Raw genomic sequence first — 16467 nt, 5'->3', positions numbered from 1 at the left:
TGCGTTTTTAACAAAGAGATGTCAATATTTGAATGAACTGACATATCAGTCGATCAAAGTGACAGATTCACTATATATATAAACCATTTTATCTCAGTAATACAAGAGACACCCACACTGTTGCATTAGAAATGCATTTTGGATTCTAGAATTTGCTATAAGTAAGGCCTGAAGAGGAATGGTTTTTACATTTCCTTTTAAACGTTTCCAGACATCTCACATGTCGATTCGGATGTGGCTTTATTCTCGTGGTCATCTTCACAGGCCCTGGCGACGCCCATGTGTCAGTGTTGTGACAGGGCTTGTGTGGCTGTTATCCACTCATTTCTCCGTCTCCACATGTGCTTCCTCTCCCTGCTTGTCTCAGCGTCTCTCCCGTTTTCTTTCTCTGCTGCACTTGATTCGGCATTCAGGAGTCTCTTCTATCACCGGTGTCTGCCCACTTTTCTCCTCCTGACTTTTCCAGTTTCTGCTAATACCTCTGTAAATCACTATCTCCAGACTTGCTCTTCTCCTCACCTTCTCCCCAGCCGATTCCTAACCCAGGCTCACTTCTCCCATTCTCTTCTAACTCCTTCCCCAGAAAAAACAAAACCAGAAAAACCTTCATTCAACCTGGCAAGTATTTAGTGTCTGCCTTTTAAGTGTGAGGCCCTGAGGCGACTCTCTTCCAACAGAGACTGGCTTGTCCTCTACCCCAGCATCTCAGTAAGAAACACAGCTATCACTTGTTTGCATGTTAGTGCATCCCTGCCCCTTCCTCAGGCTCTCAGAGTCAGTTCTATGACTCGTGCAGACCACTTCTCCCTCTCTCCGCTCTACACACACAGACCTAAATACAGTTGTACTTTTTATTCCTCCTCACCACTGTCACACCTTATTTCCTGGCCAATTTTTTTTTAATTTATTTTTCAAGAACTTGTCTCAAGTGTCAACTCTTCCAGGCAGCCTTCCAAGATAGCCTTGTCCCCACCCCCACCCGCCTTTTGCAGTGTGGCTTAGGTGCTCTCCCAGCACTGTCTTGTCCTGACTCCTCACCTGATTGACCTCTTTAAGGACAGGAACTGTGTGGAGGAATCTTTCCAAATAATTTTTGTCTTGTACTTTGTTTTCTAACCTTCATTTTGAGTTCTTTCACATCTTGTACCATCTGAAGGTACCACCTTTCTACAATTTTCCTTTTTTTTTTTGTGAGGAAGATCAGCCCTGAGCTAATATCCGATGCCAATTCTCCTCCTTTTGCCGAGGAAGACTGGCCCTGGGCTAACATCTCTGCCCATCTTCCTCCACTTTATATGGGATGCCGCAACAGCATGGCTTGACAAGCGGTGCATCAGTGCACACCCGGGATCTGAACCTGTGAACCCTGGGCCGCCACAGCGGAGCGTGCACACTTAACCACTGCGCCACCGGGCCGGCCCTACAGTTTTCCTTTTTATTTGCATCCCTTCATATCCAGTCCATTCCTATTGTTGATACTTGTTTTCTGAAACTCACCAATGGCTTTCTCCTAAATTCCACTTAAAACATACACATACACTTCTCATTTTCCAGGTCTTTGAATGAGAAAGCTAGAAAAAAAGAAATATATCAATTTCCAAGTTCTCTTTTATTCCTTGGAATATTACACTAGAATTCTCTTTCTCGTAAAAGCATGAGTTGGTTTAAAACATTAGTGCCTGTGGAGATTTTAAAAATAAAAAAGAATAAAGCTGCCTCAGTAATTCCGTTGAAAGTAATTTGCTGAACATTATCACAGTCACAGAGTTTTATAAATTGATAAAATTTTTCAGGACTATGGCAGGTGTTTCATTTGGGGGCATTGTTTACTCACGCGAATGTGTGACGTTTCTCTTTGGTCTTGGTCATCATCCTGCATGTCCCAGGAGGGTACGGAGAGGATTAGCTCATAAAGACCTTCAGAACAGATTGCAAATACAAAGTGAAAGCAAAGACAAAGGCCCATTTAGAATTTTTGTGTCCACTTTAACTAACAAAAAGTTCCAGATTTCCTTACCCCTACAGCAAGCCTAAGATTAGACATATTCGAGGAAAGACTAAAGAAGGAAATAACCCTATAAGTGAATATCCACACCCTCTTCTTTCTGACGAACCAAGAGAGGAGGAGCTTCTAGAAGGGGCTCTTCACAAGTGGCACCTATAGCTCAAACCCGCCCCTTCCTGTACAGGGCAAGGGAACACGATCACGCCATACATGGCCTTATAGCTGAACTCTACACCGCCAGGGATTATCTGCTGCGCCTTCCCTGTTTGTCTCAAAGAGAAAAAAGAAATAAAAAGAAAAAAGGCAAAGCAAAACAAAGTCTTGCTAGTTGAGATGCTCAGAAGCTGAGCCCCGTAGAAGAGGTTTGGGGAAAGCACTAGGGATGGGACATTGGACCCACCTAAGTATTCTCTGCTGGAAAGTGAGGATGCTTTATAACCTGCACCGTCTATCACGTGGAGTTACTCTGTGGACCACATCAAAAGGCCTCTGTGAAAGTTCCTTCAAAAAAAGCACACATGTCAAAGGTCCCAAAACTCACTTCCTATTGCCAGCCATACCCTAGGATTAAAATACACAGATTTCTGTTTATACACAGATGTTAAGGCAACCTCTAAATACAAATTGAAAAATCAAATCTGAAAATATTGGAGGAGAAGTAATATATTTCTTAGAAGTCCCTGGCATGAGATATACATTATGGCTAATCTTATTCATAAAATGTTTAAGAAAAATGAAATTCATTCTCTTTAATGCTTGGCACTTTCTATAACCATTGATTTGATCTTTTAAAATTATTTTGTGACAGAAACATTTCTCCCCTAGGCAGTGACCTAAACGTATACAGAGATTCTTTAAAGAAATCACATTACATGTTTTCACCGGTCAGAGTGTTCCTCCAGTGGAAAAATGCTCTAGGAAGTTTTTAAAGGTTAGGAAGATAGGGAAATTATAGTTTTTCACAGAATGACCTTTGTGGACCAGCTCTTTAAAAAGAATTTGCATCTCTTTCCAAACACGGATTAGGGCCTGCCTAACCCTCAATTTCAGCTGTGTAAACATTGAACTTTGAAACTGCTTGGAAAGAAAATAAGAGCAAAACTTCTAACAACCAATATAAAACCTGCATAATACAATGATGTTATTGATTGTTTCCCTTATGCAATAACCTGTGAGTTTCCTTCCAAAGAAAAAGGAAAAAAGCAACGATGATTTTCTCTCTTAGTTTCTGTGCTGTGAGTGTAACAAACATTGTAGAAAACAGACAGTGTTTTTATATATATATGCGTATAAAGGTTTCACTGAGACAGAAGCCTTTGGTTTCTGATTACCTATGAATGTAGCAGTCTTCATTCATATCCTACTGCATAGTCTTCCATTTTGTAATAAATACCATGACATACCTACAACTTTGTACACAAGAAAAAAACAATTATTGAGCCTTCTTTGAGCACAAACTGTAAACTTGATTGGTAAAGGTCTAGTTGTATTGCTGACTTGATTTATATTTCTAAACGCCAGCTGCATTTTTAGGCCAACTGAATAAAATAAATGAGCAGAATTGTTAATAGTCATAGGCTTTCAATTTATTCACAAGGGTTGGGAGAGTTTATAAGCTTTTCTACAGGGTTCATGGTTGATTTAATAATAATTTAAGATAAAATCATTTAGTTTTTCCAAATTATTCCATGTATAAGAGCTTAGAGCCCCTCCTGAAGAGACTGAGCTGGTGGTGGTCCATTGCATCAGAGTGGGCAAAGCATATTTCTGTCCTCTGCACACTGGAAAAGCTAGATGAGATGAGGGATGTGGCAGGTTTTATCCAATTTCACACACAAGGAAATGATTTAAAACTGCTTTATAAACTGCATAGGAATCAGCATTTCAGTTTTTTCCTGGACGCTTATTCTAGGTTTGAATTTGTCATCAGCTATTAACACTAACTTAGAGTCCAAGCTGGATTCTGTCAAAGACAGAATAGTACGAGAAATAGCCAGAATAATCTGGGAATTAGCCAGAATCAGGTGTGAGAGGGATCTTTTACGTTCTCATTGATTATTCTGTGTTCTGAGAGTGAGGTATACGTCCAAGGTATGTTTGCCGCTGTGCTTGTTTTTAATGCCACAAGAGGAAAACAAGAGCAGTGCCCTTTCTGATAAAATTTTATGAACTTACGTTTTAAGAACAACTTTGCTATTTGATGTATTAATCAAGATTTCCACAGTCAATCTGAATCTGCCAAAATAAATATATAGTAATAAACTATTGTGAAAATAACTCACTAAATTTTCCTCATATAATTATCTACCAACTTCAAAAAAAAGTTAGGTGTTGACATTAAAGTCTTATCCTCCCTGGCAAATGTTTTCCCTTTGTCCCTATAGTTTCTCTAGGTCTTAAGAATCTGGAAACAGCAGAATTCTGATGAAAATATTCCATTAGAATTAATCTAAGTAATTGTGATGGCAGTAGTCAGCTATGCTTTATGCATTTATGCAGTCAGCTTTATGCTATTTGACATAGCATAAAATAAAAACTATTAGTAAATTCTAACTGGATTATAGGCAGTAATCTGAGCTCTATAGCATATAGTGGAATAGATTAGACTACTTTCCAAGTCTAGTTACAAAATATTGATCATTTTTTTAAAAGCACAGACTTGTTCATGGACTTCAAATCTGATGGGATTAACTCATTTTTAGTATTATCTGAAAATAGGTGGAGTTTGTTCTCATCATTTGTCTTCTATCATCACCTTGTTTGTCTTTTATCACAGAGGGTTCAACTGAGTCTGTTAGAATATATATTCCTCTAGGGCGCACGTGGGTTGGGACTAGAGCCCAGCCTTGAAATTCTACCCTGAGGCTTAGCTGGCACTCATTATTTCATTCAGTCATCTCTTTGCAGCAATTTAAGTAGTTAGATTTTCAGTAATGAAAGGTTATTTTATAGACTCCAGGTGACTGCAGTGTTTTTCTGGTTATCTTCTGCTTTGTACTGCTGAGAAAAGATTGGGGGCATGGTTGATTCAAACAATCACCTAAGGGGTAAATATTACGTGTGCCCCACATCTCTGGTCAAGTGTTGGGGAAAATTTTCATCGATTTAAGTAGGTGTTATAGCTTGGTAAAGAATGGTCCTATGTCTGGCAAGAAAGCAGATATGGAAACTCACAGTCAAATTTACAAGAATAAAATAATTGGTTAACGTAAAAGGAAATGATTTTGACAGATTTACACTGTTCGGGTGTGTTAGAAATCCATCAAAATTCAGAATTTAAGTGCATTTTTATCTTGAAGTGGAAGAATCCAGCACCGAAAGTGGAAAGCAGCTTTCCATAAATGAGATGCTATTGGCACCTCCAGTCATTCTGTTTCGCCATTTGTCTGTTTCACCATTGTGTTTTCTACTCTTGTGATACAGACAGATCTGATGCGTCCTGTCAACACTCTTTTTACTTTCTCCACTCTGTGTAGACTTAGATGTAGATCAACCCAGAGAAGAAAAGAAAGAATGCTACTATAATCTAAACGACGCCAGTCTCTGTGATAATGTGCTGGCCCCCAATGTCACCAAACAAGAATGCTGCTGTACCTCTGGTGCTGGGTGGGGAGATAACTGCGAGATCTTCCCCTGCCCGGTCTTGGGAACTGGTAAGAATCAGCTAAGTGGTGTATTCAAACTTGCATCTGGTCATGTGGTATCTATGGGCCTTGGCAGGTTCTCATTTTGAAGTGATAACATTCGCTGGTACCTGCTGTAGTCCAATTGAGGTGAGATTACTTTATAATGAGTTTCATTCAGGGCTGGAAGGATCACCGTCATGGCACCTCAATATGAATTCTTAAATTTAACTTCTGTCCATCACAGAATATGTTATTATAGTCAGGTTCCGTATGATATTTTGGCAGAAAGATAATTCTGTTTTATTCCATTTTTAAGTTAAAGCCAATCTTTTTTGCTAAAAATGACACAGCATTATCCATAACTAGAGCTTGAATATTTAGGCTAAAACTTTGCTTGAAGGTGTCTTATTAAACCTTTAAAATGCTAGAGACCATAGTAATGGAGAAATAAGTCATAACATCAATTAAAACATGGGTAAATAAAATATGCATGAACTAGGAGGGTTTTTAAAAAATTATCAGTAAACTTATGAAGTCATTAGATTTATTTGCACCTAATCCATAATTTTGGAAATTGTACTGAGTTCATTTGCCTGAATTAGATGGCAAGATTTGCTTTAAAGTTACTGAGTCTGAGAAAGCAAAACTGAATTTAAAACACATTCATGGAAGATATATTTTATTCTTTTTACAACTTATTTCTTGTTTTCCTTTTTTGTCTCTCCTGAAATCAGCTGAATTCACTGAAATGTGCCCTAGAGGGAAAGGTTTTGTGCCTGCTGGAGAATCCTCTTATGACACTGATGGCGAGAACTATAAAGGTCAGAGTCAAGCAGAAATGAATTTGCAGCATGTGTACATATCAGGCATTCACGTAAAAGCATAGCTTGAGTTAGAGTTCTTTTGAGCCATGGGAACTGATTAAAAAGCCTTTACTTCTACCATTGGAAGAAGGCCCCTGTGGACTCTAGGCAGAGCCAGGTCTTGGCAGTTAGAACACTTAAAGCTGTGTGACCTTGGGATGTCACTTGACCTTCTGAGTTTCCATCTCTTTATCTCTGAGATAGGAATAATGTCTCAAAGGTTATCATGAGGATTAAATGAGATAACATGTAAAAGTACTTAACACAAAATTCTGTATTTGAGAAATGTATTCTTTTTTCCCAGAGGTATATTAGAAATCATATATTAGGACCATATAATGTTGACCATCGTCATGTTGGTCTTGATGGTCATCAACAAAGCTAAGACTCTTCTTTTCTTAGAACTCATCCTACTATTGCTAGCACCTTTTACTAATGGCCACAGATCCATAATAAGGAATGGAAAAGAAGATGTGTTTTATATATTTAATGCTATTAGTCTATAGTTCTAAAATAAATGTGCAGCCTTTTTATTTTGGTGAAATTTAAACCACGTGTATGAATATTTCCTCATTAACCACTAACTTTTGACATTTCCATGATAGAGATATTATGACCTTTTATATACAACATTTTTTTTCCTTTAAAGTTTAGTATTGAAAAATGCTAAGTGGCTGGAAAACAGACTAAAAACATTTTTATTGTCTATACCCTTTTGAAAGTTAGTATTTTAATGATATGATATAATTCAGTAGCTGGATAAGAAATTCCATATGTGTTTTTTAAATACATCTGTGATTTAGTCCAATTAAATAACAAGAACACTTTGGTTTGCATTATGTATTTAATGATTTTCAAGTTCACAAATATCATATTATACTGTGTTTTTGCAGGGATATAGTTAAATATCACTTCATATTATGGAATAAGGTCGTCCTCTTTTATAAAAAATAAATTCCTCCTTATCCTGTCTTAGCAGTGCTGTAAATGGTTACAAGAAGATTAGATGCAGATCCCAACAGCCATGTATTGTGGACTTGACTGTGCCATTTTCCAGCTGTGTATCTTTGAGTGATTCATCTATGGAGTCTCCAGTTTTTTACATGAGGACTAGATGACATTAGCTCTGAAATGCTAGACGTGATGCTAATAATAATAGCAGTACAAGCAATAGATAACACTTTTTGAGAGTATACTGAGTCCTCTACATGGATTTTCTCCTTTAATCCTTTCAGTCCTATCAGGCAGATGTGCCCATTATCCCCAATTTCCTGTTGAGTAAACTGAGGTTTGGTGATGGTAAGCACCCTAAATTCTGCAGAGGAATGGGTCTGCCAACACCATTGTCAACTTCTGCTTTCAGTAGCTTATCATTATCACCAAAAAAGAAGACTTTCTTTTTTTGAAGAAGAAGAACATTGGCCCTGAGCTAACATCTGTTGCCAATCTTCCTCCTTTTTTCCTTTTTTCTCCCCAAAGCCCCAGTGGATAGTTGTATGTCATAGTTGTACATCCTTCTAGTTGCTGTATGTGGGACTCCGCCTCAGCATGGCTCGATGAGCGGTGTGTAGGGCCATGCCCAGGATCTGAACCAGCAAACCCCAGGCTGCCAAAGTGGAGCGCGTGAACTTAATGGCTACGCCGCTGGGCCAGCCCCAAAAGAAGGCTTTCATCAAGTTCCATCAAACTCTTCTTGACTGTTGTCTTCATCTCAACTAGTTAAATGGGCCAAAACATACATTTATAGAAAGGCACATTTCTTAAAAGCTGTATTCTTCAGAGAATATTGTTGGTGCCATTGTGGAATCCATAGACTATTTCATCAAATATGAGGTAGCATCCTGAAACCATATTTACAAATATACCTTCTCTAATAATGTTTTTGGCATTGTTCCTTAAATATCACGGACAAACCTGATTATGTTTCTACATCTGTGAGTTAGGCCTAACTTGAAGAATTTTATATTGCTGTGTCTTTAAGAGTCTTGGGAATATAAATATTATATCAACTTGATGCCCAATGTTGCTTAGACTCTTCTTTTTAACTGAAAGACCCAAGCTAACTCCTTTTTCTATTTCTCCTTTTTCCCCCCATAGATGCAGATGAATGCCAACTCTTTGGACAAGAAATCTGCAAAAATGGCTTTTGTTTGAACACTCAGCCCGGTTATGAATGCTACTGTAAGCAAGGGACGTACTATGATCCCGTCAAATTGCAGTGCTTTGGTAAGTTTTAAGAGGATATAGTGTACTGTGAAAATATACAGATGGAAAAAAATAAGTAATGCTGTGTAGTAAAAATTTCTTTGAATCTAAATCACGTGTTGAAAAGATGTGTAAATGTTTTGTGGATCTTTTTCTGGAGCAATAAGATTTATGAAAATAAAAAGCCTCCATACTACTATTTGAATAGATTTGAAACAAAGAGTTAATATTCAATGTGGAATTACAATTCAGGTCACTGGTTTAGCTGAAGTGTTCTTTTGGTCTGAGGAACCTCCTGTTCCATCACTCATACCATGCAAGTGAAAGACATTTTTAAATACTGACCCAGACCTTAATGCTTAAGCAGAAAACCATATACTCTAGGCAGAGAAACACAGCAAAAGGAAATAATTTTAAAACTATCATAAAGAGGCATTTTATCTTACATTTCTAAGCATATCTTGTTCCTAAATGTTTTCTTTTTTTATTTAATAGCAGCAGCAGCAGGGCAACATTATTTTTCCAATCAATATAACTTAACATTTTTATAGTCAGAGCTGATCTCTTTTGGATGATGATATGTAGTTAATTAAAATGTGGCAGCCCCTGGAAGGTGAACTAAATTTAGCAGTGTGTAAAGTTCGGTAAGTGTGTGAGGTGCAACTGATTGCTGATTTTCTTCAATAATTTTTTTCTCTCAAGATATGGATGAATGTCAAGACCCCAACAGTTGTATTGATGGCCAGTGTGTTAATACAGAAGGGTCTTATAACTGCTTCTGTACTCATCCAATGGTCCTGGATGCTTCAGAAAAGAAATGTATACGACCAACTGAATCACATGGTATGTTTGGATGTGAGGTGCAAGTCTGTGTCCAAATAAATGTCATAAGGTTTTCCTTTTGATTGAAATGTGAGCTCTTGGAAAATAGAAAAATTGATTCCTTGGGTATTTTGAAATTAAAATGAGATGCTAAGAGAAATAATAAGATGCATAGCATCCGCATGTAGGAGATTTAATACCCCAAATAGACTCATTTAATGGACGACAGAATATGGAATGGCTGAGCAGATGGCAGAGCTGTTCCATGCCTGAGAGTCCTTCACTGGCAGCTGAGGAAGTTGTAAGTTCAGGGAAAGATAATTAGGTTTGCTTGCCTGGACTGGAAGACACAGATGAGCCTGGGCATTCAACAAGACAGTGGAATTCAACAAGGTAGTGGAGACCCCTCAAGTCCATTGATAGGAATCCCTCTTCACCCCCGATGAGGTGATGTGCCACTGATAATTGGCATAATTGATCGATGCATCATTACATTCAGGAGACTACTTTGGATGAAGTCAATTGAAAGGTGGAAAGGTTAGAATTGAGGATGCTAGGATGAAGTGTCACTAGTCTGAGGCCTTGGCAGACGAATTGGGTGAGAAAGCATGAATCCAAAAAATGTTATGTGGAAAGAAATGGTAGGATTTGACAAAGGAGGAAATGTAAAAAAGCAAAAATTGGGAGAAGCAGAAGTTCATCAGGGTTATGAAATATAGAAGCAAGATAGTGGGGTGTTTTATGTAACGATGGGAAGCTGTAGAGGGAAGGATTTAATCAGAACATGATGGGCAGGTTGAATTTCAGCTGATGGAATGACACCCAATTGGAGATGACAGAGGTTTGATCCGTGGAAAGACCAGGCTGGCTTCAGACTTTTACTTGGAAGTCGCTCTTAGAAATGGAGATGGAAACTTTGAGACTCGCTGGCTTCCACCGCAGTGTTGATGAAATAGGAGTAACAGTCCAATTGTCATGGAACCATGTCTTCCCTTTCAGAACAAATTGAAGAAACTGATGTCTACCAAGATCTGTGCTGGGAACATCTGAGTGATGAGTATGTGTGTAGCCGGCCCCTTGTTGGCAAGCAGACGACTTACACTGAGTGCTGCTGTTTGTATGGAGAGGCCTGGGGTATGCAGTGTGCTCTCTGCCCTATGAAAGATTCAGGTGAGCCCTTATCCAATTCATTCTGCTGGAGGCCTTTGGGAATAAGTTCATCTCACCTCCCTTGGAGCCTGGCAATTCTCTTTCACTTATATATCTTCACCGTCACTCCTGATACCTTACTTTGATCAGATGGGGTGTGTGTGTGTGTAGGGAGGGGAAGAGCTGGGTTGCATTAACATCTGGTTCCTGGTTTACTTCCAATCCAGACCCTGTCGTTAATTTTTGAAACCTTCATCCCATTTCCCCAAAGAATGATAAATGACCCAAAGAAGCATAATGCAATTTAGCAATTGGTGACATAGATCTTAAGAATTTATATTTCCTAATACTACTGTTTTTCCTACAATCCATCTCATTTCTAACAATTTCTACTTAGAGCAAAAAGTGTTGGAGACTATAGATAATCTTCATAGCTCCAAGTCCAAGTTTTTACGTCAACCTCTTTGTGAGAGGGATCAACAAGGGGTCAGAACAATAAAGGAAGAGAGTAGAAAGTAAGAAAGTGAAAATGTAATTTTCATTTGTTCAAAATTTTCATTTGTTCAAAATTTATTGGAACAAATCTCTTTTCTTTTCAAGTTTTACATCTGGGCTTAAACCTTTGGTCAACTGGCAAAAAATGCAACAGGCTAAGCTCTCAGTTTTGTCCCCTCCCTTCCTGTTGGAGGGGGACTGCAGGTGCTGACTCCGGCTCCCGGGCTGGGCTGTTGGTGACTGTTGGGTTGCACACTGACTGCTTATTTCTCTTCTTACCACTGCAGCTACTTACTGCTCATTAAAAGAAAGCACTTGAGGGGCCGGCCCAGTGGCACAAGCAGTTAAGTGCACGTGCTCCGCTGTGGTGGCCCGGGGTTCGCAGGTTCGGATCCCGGGCACGCACCAACGCACCGCTTGTCAAGCCATGCTGTGGCGGCGTCCCATATAAAGTAGAGGAAAATGGGCACGGATGTTAGCCCAAGGCCACTCTTCCTCAAGAAAAAAGGGGAGGATTGGCATCGGATGTTAGCTCAGGGCTGATCCTCCTCACAAAAAAAAAAAAAGCACTCGAAAGTATTTGGTATATCATTTTGTCTTTGACTATAAAATAGATTTATTAAAGCTAGAAAAATACTATGTGGTTATCAAGTGAAGGAGTTTATAACGAACAAATTCTCAGAATGGTCAAGAGGGGAAGAGTTGCTTGAAAAGGGGAAATGCATTAATTTTTCGTGAATTTAATTAGAATGCAACTTTCAATCTATTTAATAAATTAGCTTTTCAGCTTGGAAATAACTTACAACCCATGTAGCATAAAAAAGAAAATAATTTGAGATGCTGTAAAAGGAAAAAGAATAGCAAAGAATAAAGAGCAAATACGTAAAGAAATAGACGGCAATGATAGTAGCCCAACATTGGAAAGCGGGTGGGTTCTGGGGCCAGACAGGCTGGGTCTGGATCCAGAACTGCCCACAACAGCTGCAGGACTCAGCAAAATAACCTCACCCAGTGCAGCTCATTTGTAAAACAGAGGCATCTACATTTATCTTGTTGGGTTGTTGTGAGGACTGAGCGGATGTAGAGCAGGAACACAGGAAGTGGTATAATTGTTGGCATTACTGTTGCCTCTGCCCCTGGATGCAGATGCCACAAGGGGAGGAGAGTGAAAACCATGGGACTTGAGTCATCTTCTCACAATGCTCTAATACCTCAGATCATTTTTACTTAGGCAGTGTATTTTATTTAATTTTTTTCAGAAGTAATATATACTACTTCTAAAGAATCAGAGATGTTACGTCCCCCTCCACCTACCCCGTTGCAGTTGAACTCTGCTCCTTAGAGATGTTCACTCTTAACAGCTGGTTTTTAATCATCCAAACCTCTTTCATACTCATTAATTTATTGTTATATATTTATATTTATATTAGGTATTGTGTTATTTATATTTAAGAGAATATTTAAAACGGAAGTCCATATCATTGATCTAAGGCACAGTTTGTGTTTTGTTTTACTCTCCAGCATTTCTGAAATTGGGGGTATCTTATAATTGATGGCGTCTAACAATGGCCACAGCCGTTTTTTCACATTTTAATGTCTGTTATACCAGGATGCATTTTACAATCTATGGTATCTTAGAATTGATGAAAGATGGTAGCTTTTTAAATGGCTATACAGACTCTGTTTTATGGATGTACCATGTTGTAGTCAGTCACCGCCAGCACTGGACAATTGGATTGTCCATCCTCCTACCCCCACCTGCCCCACCCTGACTCAATCTTGTAAACAATGCTGCAATAAACCTTCCTGTGTGTTTCTTATATATACCTGTGGAAGTACCTCAGTAAAAAAATTCCTACAAATGAAAATACTAGGTCGGGATGTATGTGCACTTTATTTTTTTTATTTTATTTTTTTTTTTATAATTTTATTTATTTATTTTTCCTCCCAAAGCCCCAGTAGATAGTTGTATGTCATAGCTGCACATCCTTCTAGTTGCTGTATGTGGGACGCGGCCTCAGCATGGCCGGAGAAGCAGTGCGTCGGTGCACGCCCGGGATCCGAACCCGGGCCGCCAGCAGCGGAGCGTGCACACTTAACCGCTAAGCCACGGGGCCGGCCCAATATGTGCACTTTAAATTTACTATATTACTCTCAAAAATATTGCGCAAATTTATGCTCACATTGCCAGTGTTTGAAATGTCAACCTCATACCCTTTTCTCATACCCCCTTCTACCGCTGGCTATTCTCAGTCTTTAAAGTTGTTCTTATCAGATGGGTGAGAAGGGTATCTTATATGTATCTCCCTTTTTTCTAGGGAATTTGGGCATCTTTTCCATGTTTATAGGTGATTTGTATTTCTTTGTCAATGAATTGTTTACCTTATCCTTTGCCTATTTCTTTTTTGGACTTGGCGTCTTTATCTTATTGATTTGTAGGAGCTTCGTACACATTTTTTCTTTTTATAACCCTGACGTTTGGGTCGTGGTATGCTTGTTGTTATGGACACTCCTTTATGAAAGCTTCTGCATGTGTTTGCATTTTATTTTGTCCCTGTTGTGATCCTGTGATATTAAGTATTTACTGCATATAAATCTGACAACCCAGTGCCTTTGAAAATCAAATTTAATTGACTAGGTTTTTAAAAGAATATTCAAGTATTTTGCTGTTAGAAATGAATTTTAGAATATTGCATCAATTATTTTTAACTGAGATTTTACAAAACAAATTTTTAAATGTAAATGTGAACAAATACATGTGAACAAATATACACTATATAATATTTTTAGGAGAGTATGAGGTATCAGGAAAAAAATGGTACCACATGCCAAATTTTAAAAAGTTTACCATCATTGCTACACTCTTTCTAGTTTATATACGCATAGTACTTATGATAAATTCTCCAAAAAGAATCTCTAGTATATAGTCACCCAATCCTCAAAATCAGGGTTTTTTGGTCTTTTGTTTTTTAAGCAATGGTAGTCTTTTGTCAACTGAATTATTTTAACCTCCAGTATATAAATTCATTAACATCAAAGATGCTAGGAGGACTGGCTGGGAGAACAACTACTTAGGCTCTCAAGATACCTGTGAAGGACCCCAGGGTTCCAAGGAACACATATTGAAAACCGCTATTCTAAGTGTTTCAGTTGGAGTATAGGAATTAGTTAGGCAGCCCAGGAAGAGTATTTCTTTTATACTCTTAAAATTATGGGCCTAGGACTAAACTGAGGGATTGTCTATTCTCAATCCAGAGAGAAGTCTACAGCAAAGTTAAGCAATTTTTCTAGGGGTCCCATGGGTAGCTGGCATTCCTCTGATTAGCACCTCATGTTCTTGTCATATCTACACCGAACCATCTCCCATTGAGCACCTTTCTGCTGGACTGAGTGACTGAGAGGAGCATAGGAGTGAGCACATGGGCTCTGGAACCCGGTTGCCTGGGTTTGAATCCTGGTTTGGCAACTTCTTGTCTACACAACCTTGTTACTTTGTCTCTCTGTGCCTCAATTCCTCCTGTGAAAATAATATCACCAGCCTCACAGCGTTGTTGCAAGAATTAAATAAGTTCATATTGACCACTTAAAACAGTGCTTGACACATGATAAGCATACTAGCAGCTATTGCTACTACTGCTAGGTGACTCAGATCAAATGCATTTTCAAATGTAACTGAAATCCAAGAATCTTATAAAATATACAATTACTTAGTATCATCTGAATATGAATTAAGGAAAGACAAATGTAGAAATGATTGTTCTCGCATAAAACTTTCTCTTCTAGACCACTGCTCCATGAACATTAATGGGCGTGTCCATTACCTGGAGATCTTAGAAAACGGATTCTGGTTCCTAGGTGGAGGGAGGTGGGTAGGATTCTGCATTCTTAACAAGTTTTAAGGTGATGCAGCAGCTGCTGGTGCTCCGACCACACTAGAAGGTTCTAAAGATATCTAACAGCATCCAAATTGATTTTGTTAAAACCAACTTCATTGCTGCTATTTTTCAAAGAGGAAGCAAAGAATGTGTGAATTTTAAAACTAGTTTGCTCATAATTTCTGCCATTGAACCTTTTAAATATGCTGTTCATGGCTATCTTGATAGTTGAGAAGGACCACATTGTCTGTTTGTTAATATACGCACTGGGTTGCTCCCAGCCTGTCAGGCACAGAACCTTCCAGTTTCCCCGGGAGTGCAGCACTGCTTGGGGGAACAATTAGTTACTGATGGAAACAGTGCTGGAGGAATTTGAGGAGTAAATCGCAGCACTTGTCATCGGCTTTGAGCATTAAAGTGCAGCGTAAAGTAAAGCTTTGGCTCCAGAGCAGACTTTCACACTTCTGGTCCGATAGGTCATGGGCACTAATTCTTGCTAAGGCAGCAGCTACATCTGAGAATGCTGGTAGGTAGAGGAGGTAGGAGTGGCTCTCTGGATCGTGTTCTCTGAAGTTAGGTGGCATCTCCTGGAGTGGTACCACCTGCAGGGGAAGTGAGCGGAGGGGGATGGATTGTGTCAGGGTAACTTTACATGAGGTGAAGCGCATAGTTGTGTAATTCGGCACATTTCCCTGGCTGCTTAGGATCCCCTTTGAATTCTCAGCTAAAGTCTTGGAGGCCAGACACCAGGCATTAGGAGAAGGCTGCGGATCATTGAGGGCGGCACTGCAGATGCGACAGTGGACAGTTTGTTGAAGTGGTCGTGCACTCACAGCCTCCCCCTCCTGGACCTCTGGAGGCCTCCATTCCCTTATTCCTGATCCTGCCTCCTCTTCCTCTCTTTCCCCTTGCAATACCCTCTAATCCTGCCCGCTCTTAAAATGTTGGGGTTTTTGTGGGGGGTGGGCTGGTGTTGAACTGCTTTGGGAAGATCCTCAGATTGGAACTCCTTATCATGATACCATGCCAGCCTCAGAGACAAAAAGCTGTTTGGAAAACCAGGTCCGGAAAAACAAACCACATGTCCGTATCATAAACAGGAGAGGGTGGTCATTGTTTGAGCTTTCTGGGAATTTTTAGTTCTGTGCTAGAAGGAGGTCGTAAGGATATCAGAACTTTGAAATCTTTGGTGGATCTGGAGTTTATTGGAAAACCAGTTTTCTGTGGTTTTTCTGGATCTCCACTATAGTAAAAAATGATAGCTAAGACGTATTTAGCACAATGCTTTCCGTCTATAAAGATATTTAATTCTCCAAGCCATCCTGTGAGGTAGGTGTATAGTTACCTCCTTCATCTGGAGGAGCTGAAGCCCAGAAGATTAAGTTACCTGCCATGGGTGTAGACCAATAAGTGGCAGATTCACATCC

General features: G+C 39.2%; 1 protein-coding gene across 18 annotated transcripts in view; it reads left to right on the top strand.

The window, feature by feature from the left end:
- Nucleotides 1–16467, top strand: part of LTBP1 (latent transforming growth factor beta binding protein 1) — a 384533-nt gene that overhangs the window by 347160 nt on the left and 20906 nt on the right. For all 18 annotated transcript variants that reach the window (XM_087436922.1, XM_087436919.1, XM_087436921.1 and 15 more), the window contains 5 exons: nt 5482–5658; nt 6366–6452; nt 8592–8720; nt 9402–9542; nt 10521–10691. In XM_087436922.1, the coding sequence (XP_087293048.1) occupies nt 5482–5658; nt 6366–6452; nt 8592–8720; nt 9402–9542; nt 10521–10691 (705 nt within the window). The remainder of the gene's footprint in view (nt 1–5481; nt 5659–6365; nt 6453–8591; nt 8721–9401; nt 9543–10520; nt 10692–16467) is intronic.

Source organism: Ceratotherium simum, chromosome 11, assembly GCF_057802395.1.
Source record: "Ceratotherium simum simum isolate JZ-2026a chromosome 11, ASM5780239v1, whole genome shotgun sequence".
NCBI lineage: Eukaryota > Metazoa > Chordata > Mammalia > Perissodactyla > Rhinocerotidae > Ceratotherium > Ceratotherium simum.
The sequence above is the reverse complement of the archived record's forward strand: the minus strand, read 5'-3'. Positions and strand labels throughout refer to the sequence as shown.